Genomic DNA, 17,735 nt, shown 5'->3' on the forward strand with positions numbered 1-17,735 from the left:
ACGTGTGACTGATATGTTGCCGACATGTGCAGATTTCCATTTCTGTGTAAACTAAGAATTGAATATTGGTAATTCCCTAATAGTTTATGGAATGATTTTCAAACTGTATCCCAAACCCTAGAGAGGAAGTGTTGAACTGATAGCACATCTGAAATATACACAAACTGAGTGCTGGAACAGGAGAAACAACCATTGACTGAAAGGCTTTATGGTGCAACAAGCCACCCAGTATGGTATGTTAGCAGAATCCCATTTAATGCAAGAGAATACTCCAAGCAAAAGGAATTATCAGGGGTGTTTAATCTTCAATGTCCACAGAGATAAACACAACAATGTACAAATTATTTTGTCCCCCTTCTATGTCAAGTAAAGGAATTGCAATTGCATGGCCTAGTAACATCTACTCCTTCACAAACATGGGTTAGGAACAGAGTGCATCCACCTATAGAAAACTTGAATAATTCCGAAATAGGCTCCATACACTTTAGTCTTGACCACTGTGGTGCCTTGAAAAGCCATGCAAAATATTTTCAACCTGACAATTAAGTTGTGCTAAAAAAGTTCTGTTGCTTTCTGTTCTTCTAAATGCGACGGGAAGAACTGAGTTCATAAGACCAGTGCTCACGCACATTAACATAAACATGTCTTTCTCTTCAGTTGTCTACCAGACCTACTCCTTGATCTCTTTATAAACTCTGTATTGTTTCCTGGGCACAGTTGGTGATCTTGGTCCATGGCATTGGTAATGGTTTGGCAGAATATTGGCTTCCTGGTTAGATTGTCTCCATAAGTGCTACTGGATTTAGTGTTCAGATACAGCTCAGCTACCAGGGCTTCCCAACAGAAACCTAGAAAAAATAAGATATGTTACTGATGTTTTTTTCTTATTTAAGTTGTCATACATTGATCATTTAGAGGTCTTACACATGTTTCCATTGCCCACCATAGTCTGTTGCCCTCTTACATTTACATACTGACTTACTAGCTTCTCCTCCAGGCAACAAAGTGTGAAACTGGCAATAAAAATCAGCTTGCTAATTCTATTAAGTACTGTGCGTTTTTTTATAGCCCCTCATCAATTTGCTACGGTGTCACAAAGTGTAGGTGAGCAGCATATGAAGATTCTTAATAAAACATATGGGAAGCTGCCGCCACTTGTTCTTCTTTTCTTGCTCTGTCGTGTTTGAGACCTCTAAGACTGATGGGAAAAGCAAGCTTGGCACAAAAATGGAACTCACCTGCATTTTAGGTATATTTAAGGCATGGTCTGGGCAAGTGTGTGGAGCTAGTACTCTCACAAAAGTAAACTAAATATCTGGTTGCTAACTTTGCCGCAATGTTGGTTTCAGTTAAAGTGATATGATCAACATGCAGTCTTTACCATAGACAATATAGAGGAACTAGTGGTGTAAGGTGCAGCTTGTAACTGGCCCCGAGTATGGTGCCAGAGAAAAATCAGTGTTACTCGCTACACTAAATATTATACTCTTAGTGACCCCTTTGGTCACATGCAAAGAGTGCTCTTGTTTTGCACAATCATGAAGATAGTAACCTTGAACTTAAAGAGCAGATGGATTAAAGCTTGCTTTGTGAGATGACCAAACTCCAAATACCTGAAGGTACTATTAAAGAGCTTTTTTGTGGGTACTTGTTAGGTGTATACTGATACACCACTTTTACCAGTAAAAAGGTGTTTTACTTGAGCATTGTAGCAGAACATTGCTTTTTTCCCCTTAAAGTAAATAAACCTGTATTAATGTTTCTAATCCCATCCACATAATTCATAAGAGTAGGGTGGGGCAAGTTGATTTCTCTATTTGACAAAGTAGAATTCTGGAGACTTGTGTGCCTTGGATAAGTAGATTAAAAAAATTCAGTACCCGTTATAACTATTTTAGAAACAATTCTAAACAAAGAGCTCACCAATCGCCACGTGCAGCAACTGCCACCTTTCTCACTAGCCTCTTCTTGTCATCCAGGGGTTTGGCCAAGGCACGAATCACTTTTTGCTTATAGGGCAGGAGCTAAAGACAATAAAGTAGAAGCACAATCAACAGCGGTGACAACTGAAAAAGTATATAAATGCAGTTAAACTTTCTAAAGCAACAGAATGGAATTACGTAAACAGTGCAGGTACAGTGATATTCCTGTTATTTCCAAATACACAGAAAAAACATCTGATTCAAGTAAAATCAACTAGCTAGTATCATTTATGTGGGTGATTTGAATGCTTTAGCAATGACTCATTACAGAAGATCCATTTTACACAGGTTGCCTGGGAAGACATACTAAACAGTAAACACAACATTCTATGGTCTAGGCTTTGTAGAATACCACTCATGTTAAGGATCAACACAGCAGGTGGTGGTCTTTTTCAGGAGTAGGACAGCCTGGTAACTTTTGAAGCTGCACAGGAAGTACTGTAGAATTATTTATGTTGTTTCGCCAGATGGAACATCTGCACTTAATAACTGGCCTCATCTTTAAGGAAAGTAGAAGCCTGCATGGAAGAGGAATGGCAGAGGAAATGTAATATTTTCTGGAATTCATTTAATGAGAAAGAGATGACATCATACAGACTGAGGAAGAGGAAGAACTGGATGCTCTGAAAGGGACTGGGGCTTTAAAGTCATGCCTGAATTTCTCAGTTTTGCCTGAAATGTATCATACAATTCTCTGTTACTTCTCCATATCGTAAGGGATTTATGAAGGTGGGACTGATTTGGAAGAACATCTGATGAGCTCATTTAATTTTTCTGGGCAGTACATGCTGTACAAGGTGGATGTTTTATTTACCATTGGTCAATCAATCAAAGCATTTATAAAGCACAGCACTATCACCCCTAAGGGTATCTGGGCGCTGAGGGTACAGTGCCTCTGTCGAAAAACCACGTCTTGAGTCTCCTTCTGAAGTCCGCCAGAGAGGGAGCTGTCCTGAGGTGGAGGGGCAGGCTGTTCCAGGTCTTGGCTGCTATGTAGAGGAAGGAGTGGCCTCCGCTGCGTCTGCGATGGATGTGGGAGTGTATGCGAGGTTTAGCGAGGCGGGCGTAGTTATCTTGCCTTGACATAGAAGGTTGATGTAGGACGGCCCTAGGTTGTGGAGAGACTTGTATGCGAGGATGAGGATTTTGAACTGGCATCTCTTCTGGACGGGGAGCTAGTGGAGGTTCCTGGGGTGTGGGGTGATGCTTGAGCGCTTGGGGAGGGTGAGGATGAGTCTGGCTGCCGTGTTCTGTAGAGTCTGGAGTCTTTTAAGTAGCTGGGAGGACACTCTGCCGTAGAATGCGTTGCCATAGTTGAAGCGACTGGTGACCAGGACATGCATGACTGTCTTTCTGGTGTCAGTAGGGATGCAGCTGAAGATTCGGCAGAGTTTACAAAGGATGTAGAAGCAGGAGGAGGCGACCAAGTTTATTTTGTTGATTCATGGGTAGTCGGCAGTCAAGAATGATTTGAGGTTTCATGCGTGGTCTGATGGAGAGGGCTGTGGTCTCATACAGAGGTGGTCTTCTCGAATATCAGGGCTTCTGTTAAGTCAGTATTTTTTTGAGGCAGCGTTTTTTCAGCCATGTTGCTAAGTTGATCGTGGCATTGCGGAAGTTGGCTTGGGTGTTGTGGGAGTCTTCAGTGAGTGAGAGGATTAGTTGAGTGTCATCGACATGGGAGACTGTATTGAATCCGAAGGATCTGAAAATGTCTGCGCGGGGGGTCATGTAGATGCTGAACAGGGCTGGGCTGAGGGAGGATCCTTGGGGTACGCCATAGGTGATGTTCTTGGGTGTAGAAGTGAAGGAAGGAAGGAAGGCGGATGCTCTGCAGAGAGATCGGTCGCTGGGGTCTGCAGAGGGTTTCTTTAGAAGGGGTATGACCTATGCGTTCTTCCATTCGTCCAAGAAGGTTCCTGTGGAGATGGAGGTGTTGAGGATGCTGGTTAGTTCTCTGCTAATAGTGTTGGAGCTGAGGTTGAAATACCGGTGGGGGCAGGGGTCGGCGATGCCCCAGAGTGGATGGATGACATGATGGCTGATGTGGTCTGTGTGGTAATCTGGGATCAGGAGGTTATCGTGTGGCTGGAGTTCGCTGCTTGAGAGATGTTGTGTAGGCTGGGGATGGAGGGTTAGGGGTCTAAATTGTTGTATATGGTTGTGATCTGGCAGTAGAAGTAGTCTGAGAGGGTGTCGCAAAGTTCCTGGGATGGGTGGTTGGAGGTTTCTGTGGCTATCAGGTTAGAGAATTCCTTGATGATTCTGAAGAGTTCTTTTGTGTGGTTGACTGCGGTGTCGATACGGTCAGTGACTGCTGCTCTTTTTGTTGCCTTGGTTCGGTGGTGGTAGTTGTTGAGAGCTCCCTTGTATGTGACTCTTGCAGGGGTCCTTGGTCACACACCATTGTTTCTCGACTCTGTGGCAGTTGCGTTTGGAGTTTCTGAGCTCCGGAGTGTCCTATCTCGCTAGGTTGGAGGTGTTGCTGGATTTAGCTGGTTTCAGCGGGGCAACTCTGTTGGTGAGAACTGATGTGAGAGTCCCAAGCACACAAAGGCTACTGGTCACTAATTTAGTCAATTGTGGCCTTTTACCACTGATGTCTGCGGCCTGATATACTGATGAAGCAAAAACTGGATAACATGTACACACCTTTAGCAGCTGCTCCTCATGATATCGAAGCAGAGCAATGAAAGGCTTAATCAGAGTGGTGGTCTGGTGTTGGAGACTCATAAATCAATGCAGCGCACATTTTTTTTTATTACAAACCTGTACTTTGTCTCAAACAGAGGGTTCTTTATTCCAACATCAATAGCACAATACCAGGATTCAGGAATTGAGTGTCACCGATTTAGGTATCTCCACACAATTTGTTTGCTAATCTGACACCTTTGGCTAATATAAATGCTTGAATTCCAATCTCTTACTAGGATCCCTCACTCTGTGTTACAAGCCAAACCCCCAAAGTGTCTCCTGGCTCATATGTAGAGATACCCATGGTGCATGAAGGGACTTATACTTTATTGCTGTGCCCTTGGTGCTAAGAATACAGCTGCAATTTCAGTGCAACCAGGAAAATTAGACTACTCCTTTTAGTTCATGAGTATCAGAGTTTTGATGGTTAATCTTGGAATGTTTTCCTCATCCTGTTGTCCTGGGCGCAAATCTGCACACTCTTAGAGCAGCTGGCTCCACCATCCACTCCCTCTCTCCGCTGACTGTTCCCGGCCATGACCTTTGCTCTGGCGGTCCACTCTGGAATCAGAAGCCTAAGTGATATTGATGGTGCGGACAGTGAACGCTAGTTTGTGGTCTGCAGAGTCCTTGATTGAAGATGCCATTGGTGTTAATCCCCGAGGCAGGGATTTCTGATTGGGCAGACTACCTGCCCAAACAGAAATCACAGATCCCACTTATTGTAGATTAGAAGCTGGGTCACGGACAAGTACATTTCCTGGAACTTCGCAGAGGGGTGTTAACTGGTTCAGCCCACAGGAGTCGGTAGCGCCTCCAACTGATCCTGTTCAAAGGTATCTCCTCCATATTTAACACAACTAGAAACCACAGCTCTGAATGTCACAGTTCATTCCCCCATTCCTCACTCAATGCCTTGTGCTCTGTCTTACACCTCTTGTAGAGAATGGCAAAGGGGCAGAGACTGTGATCACATTTCAAATGGGCGCTTGTCTCACTCTTACCTTCCACAGAAGCCTGGCTACTACAAAGACCATCAGGAATGTTCTAAGAACTACCTCCAATCTACATCCCCTGTATGGTAGGCTCTCTCCATTGTGACCAATCTTTTCACAAGAAATCTAAGATAGATTCCAGTGTCAATGCAGTCATATAGGTACACACACACTCTCTGTACTGATTCTACTACACCACACAAAGCCAGCATGCATGTGCCTGAAGACACACATGGATGGAAGATAATGGAAACACAGCTCTGGTAGACTTCCTTGTCGATTATGACTCTTCCAATGGCATATTATTTACAGCAGTGGCCAAAATATCTAATGGCATATTTTTACAGCAGTGGCCAAAATACTTATTTCATGAAGATCACTTCACTAGCTGCAGTTGGATGTCTTCTACATCTTTAGAAGTGTTTGTCCTATTCAAAAAGCAGTGATTCTAAAAAAAGCTGAATTTCCTTGATGAGAAACTGTTACCGTATGGGCTTGGCGTGTTACAAGATGCAAAGACAAGCAAGTTACATAACTTTCGTAACCCTTTTTCTGATGCACTATGTATTTGCCTGCAGTTTCCTCACTTGGAAGTGTCTCAAAGAGGCAAACTGGAGCTGACTTAATTCAAGCACTTTGTCCATTTGGCACTGGCACAACTGCAACATGGGATACAGATTTGCTAGATGTGAAACAGTGGCTCCATAAAGGTGACGCCCACACTGGTGCTGTCTGTTCCCCAAATCACCCCACTCAACAATAGTCAAGTCAAAAAGAAAGCACCAGGGTAATGAAATAATCAGGAAAACACGTACTGATTAATTAACAAACCCACAAAAGGGGGAGATGGAAGGAATTTGTAGGAAGAAAAAATGTGTCACATAAGACAAGTAATTTGTACTCGTAAAGGATACTAAGTTATGCAGATTTCTGATCTAGAAAGCATGTGTTCACAATCACCACAAAGGGAAAAAGCTGACTAGTCTCAGTTGAGGAGGACAAGTAAATATTGTATCAAATATACTACTCACTAAACTAAGATTCACTCCCTGTATCAATATAGAGAGGCAGATTTATCAATATTTGATGCAACGCAGCAAGACAACCTGCTGCTCTGCATCAAATGAAGAAGGTAACAATGTGCCACATCTACTAAGATATGGCACATTCTTGCTTCCTCCCTGCACTGACGCACTATGTGCTGCCTAGAGGCTACAGGCACCCTTACACCATTGTGCCTGCGTTGCAGGCAGGATTGTTTTGTGGAGGAAGGGACACCTACCTACACCAAACCAATCCTTAGAGTAGCTATTTCCTCTTTTTAAGAGTGTTGCAAGATGCAGAACACTTAGAAAGAGGAAATAATTAGGAGAAAATATTTCTCCTTGTTGCGCCTCTATCAGGAAGGCGTACAATTTTCACCCATTCCCAGGCTTAATTGTCTTGGTAAATCTCAGAAAGCGCCGAAGTGCGTGGGTGGAAACACCCACGCTCCACCCATGTAACACCTACCTGCTGAAGAGTAATGCAAGACAGCAACTTGTGCTGTCTTACGTTACAATGGATATACCAAGCCACACAGGGCCATACAAGGTGGCTTTGTGTGGCTTGGTAAATCTGACTTTAGGATTGCGTTGCCCTTGCATCCACTTCCTGGTAAATATGTGGAGAAAACGAGTGATCCTGTCTCCCACCGAGAATTCACGTGCCACTAAGGACAGAATAAAGTGACTTGGGGGGGGTGCTAGCGGAGGGGCTGGGGACTGGGTAGTTTGTTGCTCCTGCTATCCTGGTCGTTGTCGACTGGATCCTCTACTTTGACACCGTGGTGCCTGATGTGAGAGATGTGGGCCCTAACACTCCCTGAAGGTAAAACCTCGAAGGATGCCTCAAAAGGGGAGAAATTATTGGGAATACTGCCTTGTGTCTGTCGAAAGAGGAAGCATGCATTAACTCTACACTCTTTGAAACACTCACATGGAGTGAGCCTTCTTGCCAAAGACATTAGGCCCATTAAAAGGCACATCCATGAGTGATGCTGAACATCACTTGACAAGCTCATGGATCTTATCCCCACATGACACCGGAGCATTACGCTAGTGTTAACTGCTCTGCCTAAACAGTCTGCTATGTCTAGGTCTTACCGGATTACATACTTGGCTGCATCCTGGACATCTTGCAATCTGGTCTGTGCCAAATTTGTGCAAAATTCTAATGAGACTGCAAGTAAAATCTCCGTAACACTCTCCCATAATGCATGAGGGTACCTTCCAAGAAAACAGCAAGCCTTTTCTGTTCTGAAAACATCCTCTTTCTAAATGCCAAAAGCCTTTTTTGTCCTTCCGTCCAGAGGAGAAAGGCAGGGTCATCCAGCGCAGGTCTGTGTCTCCTGACTGTTTACGGGTAAGCAGAGCAGAGTTTGGTGCAAGGTCCCATGAATCTGTCCATCAGGGTCTCATTCAATGGCATTAAGTCAGATGAGAATTGTCCAGGTTGTAACACTTCCTTGAGGGTGCTGGTTTTTACCTCAATGGAAGGCAATTGTACATCCAAGCTTTCAGCTTCCTGTCTAATTACCATAGGAAAAGAAACAAACTCTTCCACGGAAGGGCCGGTTGGGGAAGACCAGTCTCTGTCAGTGGAAGTATCCAGCCCACTGCCCTCTTTTAGGTCCATATAAAAATGTCTTCATATTGTGGGGAGAATTTGTCCCCATAATCACAGAAAGGTGGTTGGCCCTGAGTTGAATATGAATTTTGTTTAGAGCACTGGAGGGTAGCTCCTAGGCAAGTGCATTATTGCAGTCAGAATGTGTGGGGGCCGGTCGCATATGGTGCATGGCTTCAGCCAATGTAGATGCTGATTTGGGTTGGAGCTGAATAGGACTATTGGAGCATCATAAGTGCTAGTATTGACGCAGCAGGAACTGGCATGGTTTGTGGTGTTGGGTGCAGACTCTGCTCCAGAGTTGGGGTTGAACCTGAGGCAGGCACAGACAGCGCAGACATGCCGGCAACCAGAGTGCAGACTCCAACATTTCCAATGGGCCAGAAGTCATGCAAAAGGGAGCCAGTGGGTGGCGAAGAAGCAGAGCATGTTCTCCTTAATTCCTCAATCTGTTGCGGACTTGGAAATTCAGAGTGCATTGGAACCAGTTGTGGACTAGGGTCCTGAGTAGGGCACCGGGAACGAGACTGCTGGACACCCAGACATCCTCATGACTTCTCACAAGCAGAGTAGCAAGGATGGGAGGAGGTCCACTTTCTGCGTTTCTTTTTTGACTCTGACTTACCTGAAGATGTGATGTGGAACGAGACGAAGACTGGTTGCGAAACTGATCAGAGAGCAGGAACGTGTCCTCTACGTTGGCCAGGGTCGGCCTTTATGCAATTTTCTACGGTGTTCAGAGTCTTACAGCTTCGCTTTGCATCCCGGATCACCTTCAGGTACATCATGGCACACTCTTCGCACAGTTTATAGTTGTGGCTCTATCCGAAATACCTTAGACACACATTATGGAGATCAATCACAGACATTTGTTTTGCGACAGCCCCTACATGTCTTCAACCCTTGTAGTTTTTACAAGGGTAAATATACCCTTACACACTGGCGGAGGAATTTGGAGAAGAAAACATGGCATATGACAAGAACAAGTAGGAGCTAACTTGGAATGTTTTAAAATTTAGAAATCTGTGGTTAAAAGGATCCTTCAGAAATTCTAAACACGGCAGTTACAAGATGATTAAAGATTTATCAGTTAGTGTTGGAACATACAGAGGAAGATATTGATTTATGTTGGAAACCTACGACAGCCAATAAATATATCTTTAATTTATAGATATTGACAGTGCTAAACTTAGAGAAGAAACAAGGTTACGCTGTGGTTGATTCTTAGATTTCTTGTAAGGTGAAATGTTCAGTAACAGCTGCCTGGAAGAAGATGAGGACAGAAACAAAATGCATTTCAATTGGGAGAGAGTTGCAATACAGTGGTTCGAGCAAATAAAAGTACAAGTATCTGGATACCGCAAATGGATGTTTTGTAATTACCAGGATACTAAGGATGCCAGAAGGCAGGTTATGTTTTAGCGCGTATCAACTTAGGACTGAAGAACATTAGTTCACAGAGGAAATATTTATAGCTTGGACCACCAGGATCAATAAGCTTGTAGAGAGTTCTATTGTACGCTGACTGCCAAGCGACTTGGTAAAGGTGGTCAGAGGTGTTCGGGATGTTCGGAAAGTGTCTTTGGGGCAAAATATACGTCTTTCTCCAATGTGGTAAAAGACTGCAAGGGAGACACACGAATACTATTCCAAATGCGGAGTTTGCAGCAGACAAGTGAGAATATCAGTGTCTTGGCTCAGTTGAAGGATATTAATAGCCACATTTTTTGAAAGGTCAGCAACTGAGATCTGGATGATGTAGGTCATGAATGTGTCCATGTTCTTAAAAGTATTAAAGGGGACTCTGAGGATTTGAGCTCAGGATGTAGGAAGTAGGATATATCGAGAAAAGTGTAGTTCAACATAAGTCATCTGATATTCATCCAATGACAGATGGCTGTGAGGCAGGTAGAGATCTTTGTTTGAAGGGATGGCCCAAGACTAGGACTTCAGGGAAACCAACTTATAGATGAGAGAGTGTGGTGAGTGTGGAGTGCCAACAGACTAGAAAGAACAATCAGAAAATTAGGATGAAAGGCAGTTTAATGCCAAGTTTATGATAACAATATTGAACTGTGTGAACAGTAGAGTGGAGAGATCTACAGTGTCAAATGTGGCTAAGTGATGGAGAAGTATGAGGATAGGAGACAAGTATATTATGATGGGCAAGGGAAGGACACATAGGAGACTGGTGTTTCTTTTAAAGGGACAGTATAAAGACTGGACTGAAGAAGGCCAACCTCACAATAAGTAGTGAAGTACTGGGGCAAATAAACATCAATTGTTCAAGAAATTAAGAGAAAAGGGGGTAGAGAAACAGGACAGTTAGTAGGAATTGAAGGGGCTGTGCCATTTTGTTTTAGTATAGAAAGGACTACTGCAGAGCAAGGTAGGCATATGTCTGTGTTAATGAAGCTATTGGATAAGATAGTACATAACAGACAGAGAATAGAATTTAATGATTTGGGACTGAAGTGGTCAGATGTTGTGCACAATGAAGTGACAGCTTTGGGTATGGATTTTAATTCAGCAGGAGACAAATGCAAGAGATCAGAAAGCTTGATGGTTATACTGGAAAGGCTAAGACAGCATGCGTAGGTTGAGTGCTGGTGGGTTAATTCTAATGCAAGAAACTGTGAAAGAGAAGATGGGTGAATGTAGTTGTTTCAATCACAGAGGAAGGGGGCCATGGTTTGGCTGTAACAGCAGCACTGGCAGTGTAGGAGATGCGGTTGAAATGGACCACAAGGCTTAAGTTGATGTGAGGTCAAGGTGGTGTTAATAAATTTCGAGTCTGAGCCTGTGTTCTTAGCTGTTTGCCTGTTTACCACAGGTGCAAAATGAGTTCCCCCCACAAATTGTTCGATGGATCCATAAGAGCCTCAGTGAATGCAAGGAGAGGGGTCTTCTGCATGCTCAGCTGGTCATAAAATTCCAGTAAAATGTCTTGCTTTTACCATTGCTGACGAATGCTGCACGCCCAATGCTTCTGTTGGCTGTGATGTAGTGCAAGTGCTATTTAAAATTTCATGAAAAGCACCAATAGGATAGTGTTTCTATTGTGTTAGCCCCCCTCTGAGTAGTACTCCGACAAGCCCAAAGTCTGAGCCGGAGCCACACACCTGCACAAACCCAGACGCCACCTGGGTGGTCTCAGAGTAAGACCGCAGCCCACCAACTCCTGGAGAAACTCAAACATCTTTATATGGTATAATGAGACTCCTCTAATACTGAAATTGGCTCCATGGGCATTTCTGATGCCTCAAAAAATTGTGGGGCAACGGTGCTCATCTACCTTGCAATTACAAGAGGAAGATGGCCCTTGATCCTTGTATTTTCTCTTCTTGGAATGGTGCAAGGAAGACTTGGCACTCAAAGATGAAAGCCATTGTGATGGAGCCGACCGACTCAAATTTAGACTTAGATGGCTTCTCCTTTGTGTGAAGAGCTGTATAATATTCAGTCTCAGTTTCCCTAAAGCGGTCAGAATTCAATTTGAACCAAAGATGCAAAATTCCAAATCAAACCTAGGACCCAAAAGAAATAAGGCATTAAGATCAGAATCCAACATTTGTATTTTGAATTTCAAGATGGATTAAAACTGGAGGACTTAAAAAGAAACATGCAGAGGATCAACAAAAGCAAAACCAATTAACAAAAATGCAAAAAATGGATGAAAAATATATTGATAAATACCGTTTGGTCAGACTGTGAATTCTGGTATCTGAGAAACTAAGGAACCGCTGTCACTGCTGCAGGCGTTGTTGCATGACTTACGGCAAGGATGTCCTAGCAGGTTCAGAGATTTGCAGCAGTAGCAGTACCATCTAGAGGGATTAACTACTTAAAGTTTTCAGGATTTACTGCGATGCTTAGAGATTCTTCTAGCTGGTAACTGTACACTAATAAGTATCAATTGGAACAAGGAATAGCACGTAACTAAAGCATGTGTAACAGGGGTGCAATTAATAGTATGTAACAATAACGGTTTGCACACGGCCGCCTGTTGCAGTTTGAATGACAGAATAACGGCATTTGTATAATGTGTGGCTAGGTAATTAATCTGTGTGCTTCTTGCAAAACACGTTACGGCTATAAGAGAACATGGGTTAACGTGTTCAACAAAAAAGGGTGTCAAGGAACTGTTCACTAGTTGTGGAAGTGGTTCTAATTTCTTTGTCAAATGACTACATGGAGTCTTAGGCTTTGACTACGAAGAGATGAAGTCAGAAACTGAACCCTCAAATGTTTGCATCAACAACTACTATCAAAGCAGCTGGGTCATTTATAGCAGGTTCCCAAGAGATCACATCAGGCAGCATAGGTAACTGAAAGCATGGCAAATAAAAACCTTGAAACAAAGCCACAGGATTAGAGGGGGATTTTATAGCTCAGCATAAACAGCAGTTTTCTTAGACCACCACATAGTTCAATCACTTTGAGGGGATGGAATATAGATGGCCAGCAGTACTGTACAAATAAATACATTACAAATTATGTTTCAGGTATTTGTATATACTACGAGAGGCAGGAGGGCTAGATACAGGATCCAGGGATATCAACAGGTGAAGGCATTGGTGGCCTCCCCTCCATAAAGCCTGTGGATAAGGATATCTGGCAATACAGCAAATAAGATTTAAGAATGATGTTATAAAGAAACAAAAAAGTAAATGGTGAATGCGGCAAAGGTTTGCTGTGAATCGAAACAAAGCTTGTCTTAAAAATAAACACGAAAATAATCTTCTATACAGACAGAGTAAATTGATCTAAAGTAAATGACAAAATCAGAATAAGGGTGAGGTCCAGATGTTGATGGTCCCAAAATGATTGTTCCATCATTAATGCAGAACTAATTTATGTGCAGACACAACATACCACACATGGAAGCAGATAAACATTGCCTTTGCACACAATCTGAACTTGCAGGCGAAGGAACTACTTACACTAGTAAAAGGTTTCTGAAAGCGGCTGGTGAAGTTTGTGAGTGGTGGGGCTGGGCTTCGTCCTAGGGGTGGGGGAGAGAGGGCAGTGTGGCACAGCATTTTTTGGGGAGCTTAGTCGCCGTTTCCTGTGCAAATCTAATTTAACAAAAATGGGATAAAAAGCTGCATTTTCAAGCTCCATTTTTTTTAAATAAAAGGAATACGTTTCATAAGCCTGGCTTGTTAGGCAAGCCTGATTTCCTTCTGTCTTGATGTGTGCAGCTGTCAAGAAGTTTTAGGGTTAGTTTCTCTCTCACATATTGCTGACTGATTTTTAATGAGTATTTTTCCAGCCTGCCCGAAGTTCGAGTATACCATGTTCTTCTTCCTGTCAATCACAACCTCAAGTTTGAAAGTTCTTTTATATAAAGATAGTGCTGCAGGCTTGATGCATTGTTTATTTGTATATGGATCTCAACACAAAGCCATGCGAGATGAACTATAATTCCAGTTAATTTGATAGTGAAAATAATAAACCAATCATTTCCAAATGCTATTGTGTGTAGCAGAAGTAGCCTTTGTAAGTTTGAGTACAATGCCAGCAAGGGTTGATTCACAGACATTACATGCCCCTAGCAGTTGTCACCTAATTAACTGAATACAGCAGAAAACACAATGCTGTAGTATCACCTACATTTCTGCCTGGACCTAAACTTGACAAAAATGTATCCAGGTGGCTGAAATATACGCCAGGAAGATTCAACCAATCTACTTCTTTGTCCTCCAGCAATCTCTACAAACAAAACTACAAATCCCAGAATGCAACTTTGCTGTCGACTAAAAATAATGTGCAACTAGCTGCAGGTGTCTCACAATCCTTTCTGAAATGTGTCTCATTACTGTAGAAAAGTGTCACTAAACCATTTGAATGTCACACGCAAACGGCAAATGCACTCAAAACATGGACATGTCACAAGCAGTATGGGAGCTTGGCAGCTCTGATGACATACAGTTACAAAACCACACACCACACCACCCACCTACAGCACAATGAAGGCCCTGTAACCAAGTGTGTGCCTGCACGGACACAGTGGGCTATATACCCAGCAGAGGCGCTGCCAGGCACACCGGGCACCCACACAGTGTATTTGTTTGACAGGTCTGTCTACACTGAAACTCGCCCCTTTATTCCCATTGCACTGTACATAATATTCAGACCCAGGATAACAATGACCTTCCCTCGCCTTAAACAACAACACATGCACTTAACGAACACAAACAAGCAATTAGCCAACATCCTTTGTTGTTTGCTTTGGTGCTTTTTTCATTTGCCACGGTGTGTCTGATTGAAATCCTCCATGACGTGTGTTTGGTTCTGCACTGGTGTTTCTGTTTTCATTTACTTTTAAAATGATCTGGCGTTGGCGCGTCTAGTCCACAGAAGTGGCTTATCATTATGAATGCGGAGGTTCACATTAGGGGGGATGCGGGCATACGTGCATATGTATATTAAAAAAACATGTAATACATGGACTTGGTGAATCATGACAGACTGCAGCACAACTAGGCTCTCTGTGCCCCAACTTAATCTATATACCCCGGCCTGGCATGTGGAAACAAAATAGTGGATGAACATCAGTGGGGCCATTTTAAACATATAGGCGCGAGCTAGCAGGGACCGAAACCCTGTAACAGCCACGTGTGTGAGTGCATAGGGCTCCTCAGCCTCGTGTGAAATCATGCATGATATGCATGCATACTCCTGCCATTGCTTTGTTTGAATTGCAGTGATTTCTAATTGGATTTGCCATATTTAGAACGCCTGCTACTCCTGGGGAGTTTGAAAGATTATCATAGGCAGTGACACATGATCATTTTGCAATTGGACATAAACAATGTAGGGCGTAGTGGGTGAAAGTTAGATGCATGCATGTTGAAACTCGGGGCAATTTTTCACAATAATTGCACCGCACATTTCGCTGGATACACTGGCCTACAGAGTTTTTCCTTTGGCGCATACAAAAAGACATTTAATTTACATTCCACCAAATGCAACTTCAAACTCACTTTTTTAAGCAAACATAATAAAGTGATGTTGCGCTCATATAAAACCCAATTTACTCGTTAACAGCATGTGCACTTATTAGCACCGATAATTGCAACTCTGAACTTGTTAAAGCACAAGAAGAAATGTTTTAAAATAGTACCAAGTTTCGACAGAAAATGCACAGTCCTTTTGAAGAATGCACTTTTCCATAATATGCCATTGCTTACAGGGACCCCATCATTTCACATGCATCTGCCCTCTGCCTGTACGCATAGTAATAAGTGGCTCAAGTCTCGTTTTATATTCATATTCCACTCCTGAGGCAAAATGCTCCCCTGGCCCCAAGGCCTGCTGCTGCACTACACTCCTGCGTACAATGGCCCAATTACAACTACGCAAGTGAGCCTAGGCCCGGCAGCTATTAATTTATTTTTTATGACCCTTACCTGGTGAACTGCCGAATGCTGGCCTGACTCCTTTACATATGTCAAGGCGGCACTGCAGTAAATCATAGATCTATCGGAACCTACACACGGCATGCACTGTTACTAAAATGGCTCAAGCGTGGGAGCACTGGCAGTCTCAGACACCACTCAAGTAGAGTGTGCGCAGACTCGATTTTATGGCTTCCCGTTCGCCACACCCTTTCCCAACTTGTCACGTGGGGTCCCACCCACACCCTGTAACAAGTTAGGAAAGGGTGGAGTGACAATACCCTCCACCCTCTGATTGATGTGGAGTGTAAGCCCTACAGGGCTTGCATTAAAAACGCCCAGGGCTAACTTCACCACAACGTCATCAGTGGGTGGAGACTGGGCCTCAATGCTAGGTCTTTGCCGAGCTGATGACATCACAGCCCTCAGGGCTGTGAGACTGTCAGCCTGGCAAATACTTAGTCTTTAGTTCCGCTGGGAGAGCAGGTAAAGTAATGTGTCAGTCACGTGGGGCAGACAGTGCTGTGCTCCCCGTTCTTTAAAGTTATAAGAGGGTTTTTTTTTTTGTATTAAAAACATATAATATTGGAATGATTGCTTTCTTTTAACTTTGACTATACAGGGGGCGGAGCCCCGACGCCCGTGCACAGAAACCGCCACTGTCTGAAAGTGAGTTCTATTGCCACAAGTCGCCACAATAATGACTATATCTGCAAGGCTATCCAAGAGTACCAGTATTACTCTACTGAAGCAATGGTAATCACAACCATTTATTTTTCTCGAATAAGCAACTTACCAGATGGGTTGGAAGTTTGCTTACAGCATGAACACACTGTAATGCAGCAATCCGGACGGCCTGCAAGGAGACAAATATCCAAACCAGCATTAAAATGTATCCTATTTTACATAAATTCAATATTTTTTTTTCAATTGATCGCCTGTATTTGCCATGGCCAGCTCAAAACACTAACACCAAAGAAGAAGCGCTCAGTTGAATTGAAAACTATAAGTCGGTAGCAAGATGTCGACTATCCAGAAGTTAGATGATTGGGGTGGTTTGGAAATGATGTGCGAGTGAACCTTAGTACAAAGGTATGAGGACAGTTTCCCGTTTTCAGTTTCTATGTGTTGTGAATTCCGGTGATGTTTTCTTTAGTATTTTCAGGATTTGCAAAAATAATTGGTTGCGAGTGTTTACCTTTCAGTGTAGTAAAACAACCAGAAGTGTTTTCAGTGCTTCTACTTGATAATTATAACTTCTTTCCTTACCTGGCCAAAAGTATTGTCAATGTCATCTTTCCTGCTCCTCGCTCCCTTACTCACATCTCTTTCTTTTAACTTACTCTCTCTTTTAACTGTCTTATTGCTCTCACCTTTCTTCCGGTCTCATTCCCCACGATTTAAACTGCTCTTCGCAGCAGACCAGCCACATCCAAGGACGTGCATGGCAGGAGACATGTTTGCTACTCATTAAGACTTGATTAAGGTAAATAAATAGTTAATTGTAGGCACATAACACAACCTCTGTAGGTCAGTGCCATTACGCTGAAGAAGAGAGCAACAGAGAGAAGTTGTTCTACTTATCACATTAGGTATATGTTGTGGTGTGCTCGGTGCTCCATTACTGCGAGCCAGTGTTACCTTGCCCTGTTCTTTGACTCGACACCAAGAAAGCAGAGGACTGATTATATTATGGTCTGAGATCATTCCTGTTCTCTCGTCATACGGGAGAAGCATACTGCTGGCAGCATGACGTCTGGTGATAGGCAACTGTAATGCTGCAAGAAAAAACAATTCGAGGTGATAAGGAAACATTGTGACCTGCAGGTGGCCTTAGGTCGTTTGACTGAGCATATCACACATGAATCAACTAAGACTACTGCAACACAGGAGGTGAACTGGCAAATGCAGGAAGACGACGACAGCAATGTCTGTGTGCGTCTTCTCTCCTCACGTTTACTTAACATTGTTGGGCCATGTTTGAGGAATATTGT

General features: G+C 43.2%; 1 protein-coding gene across 1 annotated transcript in view; it reads right to left on the minus strand.

Annotated features, from left to right (window-relative positions):
- Positions 1 to 283: 283 nt before the first annotated feature.
- MMS19 (MMS19 homolog, cytosolic iron-sulfur assembly component) overlaps positions 284 to 17,735 on the minus strand; it is a 493,377-nt gene continuing 475,925 nt past the window's right edge. Inside the window, exons 29-31 of the mRNA XM_069239619.1 lie at positions 16,538 to 16,597; positions 1,924 to 2,024; positions 284 to 848 (exon numbers count right to left, since the gene is read on the minus strand). Of these exons, the coding sequence (XP_069095720.1) occupies positions 821 to 848; positions 1,924 to 2,024; positions 16,538 to 16,597 (189 nt within the window). The 3' untranslated portion in view covers positions 284 to 820. The remainder of the gene's footprint in view (positions 849 to 1,923; positions 2,025 to 16,537; positions 16,598 to 17,735) is intronic.

This window comes from Pleurodeles waltl, chromosome 6, assembly GCF_031143425.1.
Source record: "Pleurodeles waltl isolate 20211129_DDA chromosome 6, aPleWal1.hap1.20221129, whole genome shotgun sequence".
Lineage (NCBI taxonomy): Eukaryota > Metazoa > Chordata > Amphibia > Caudata > Salamandridae > Pleurodeles > Pleurodeles waltl.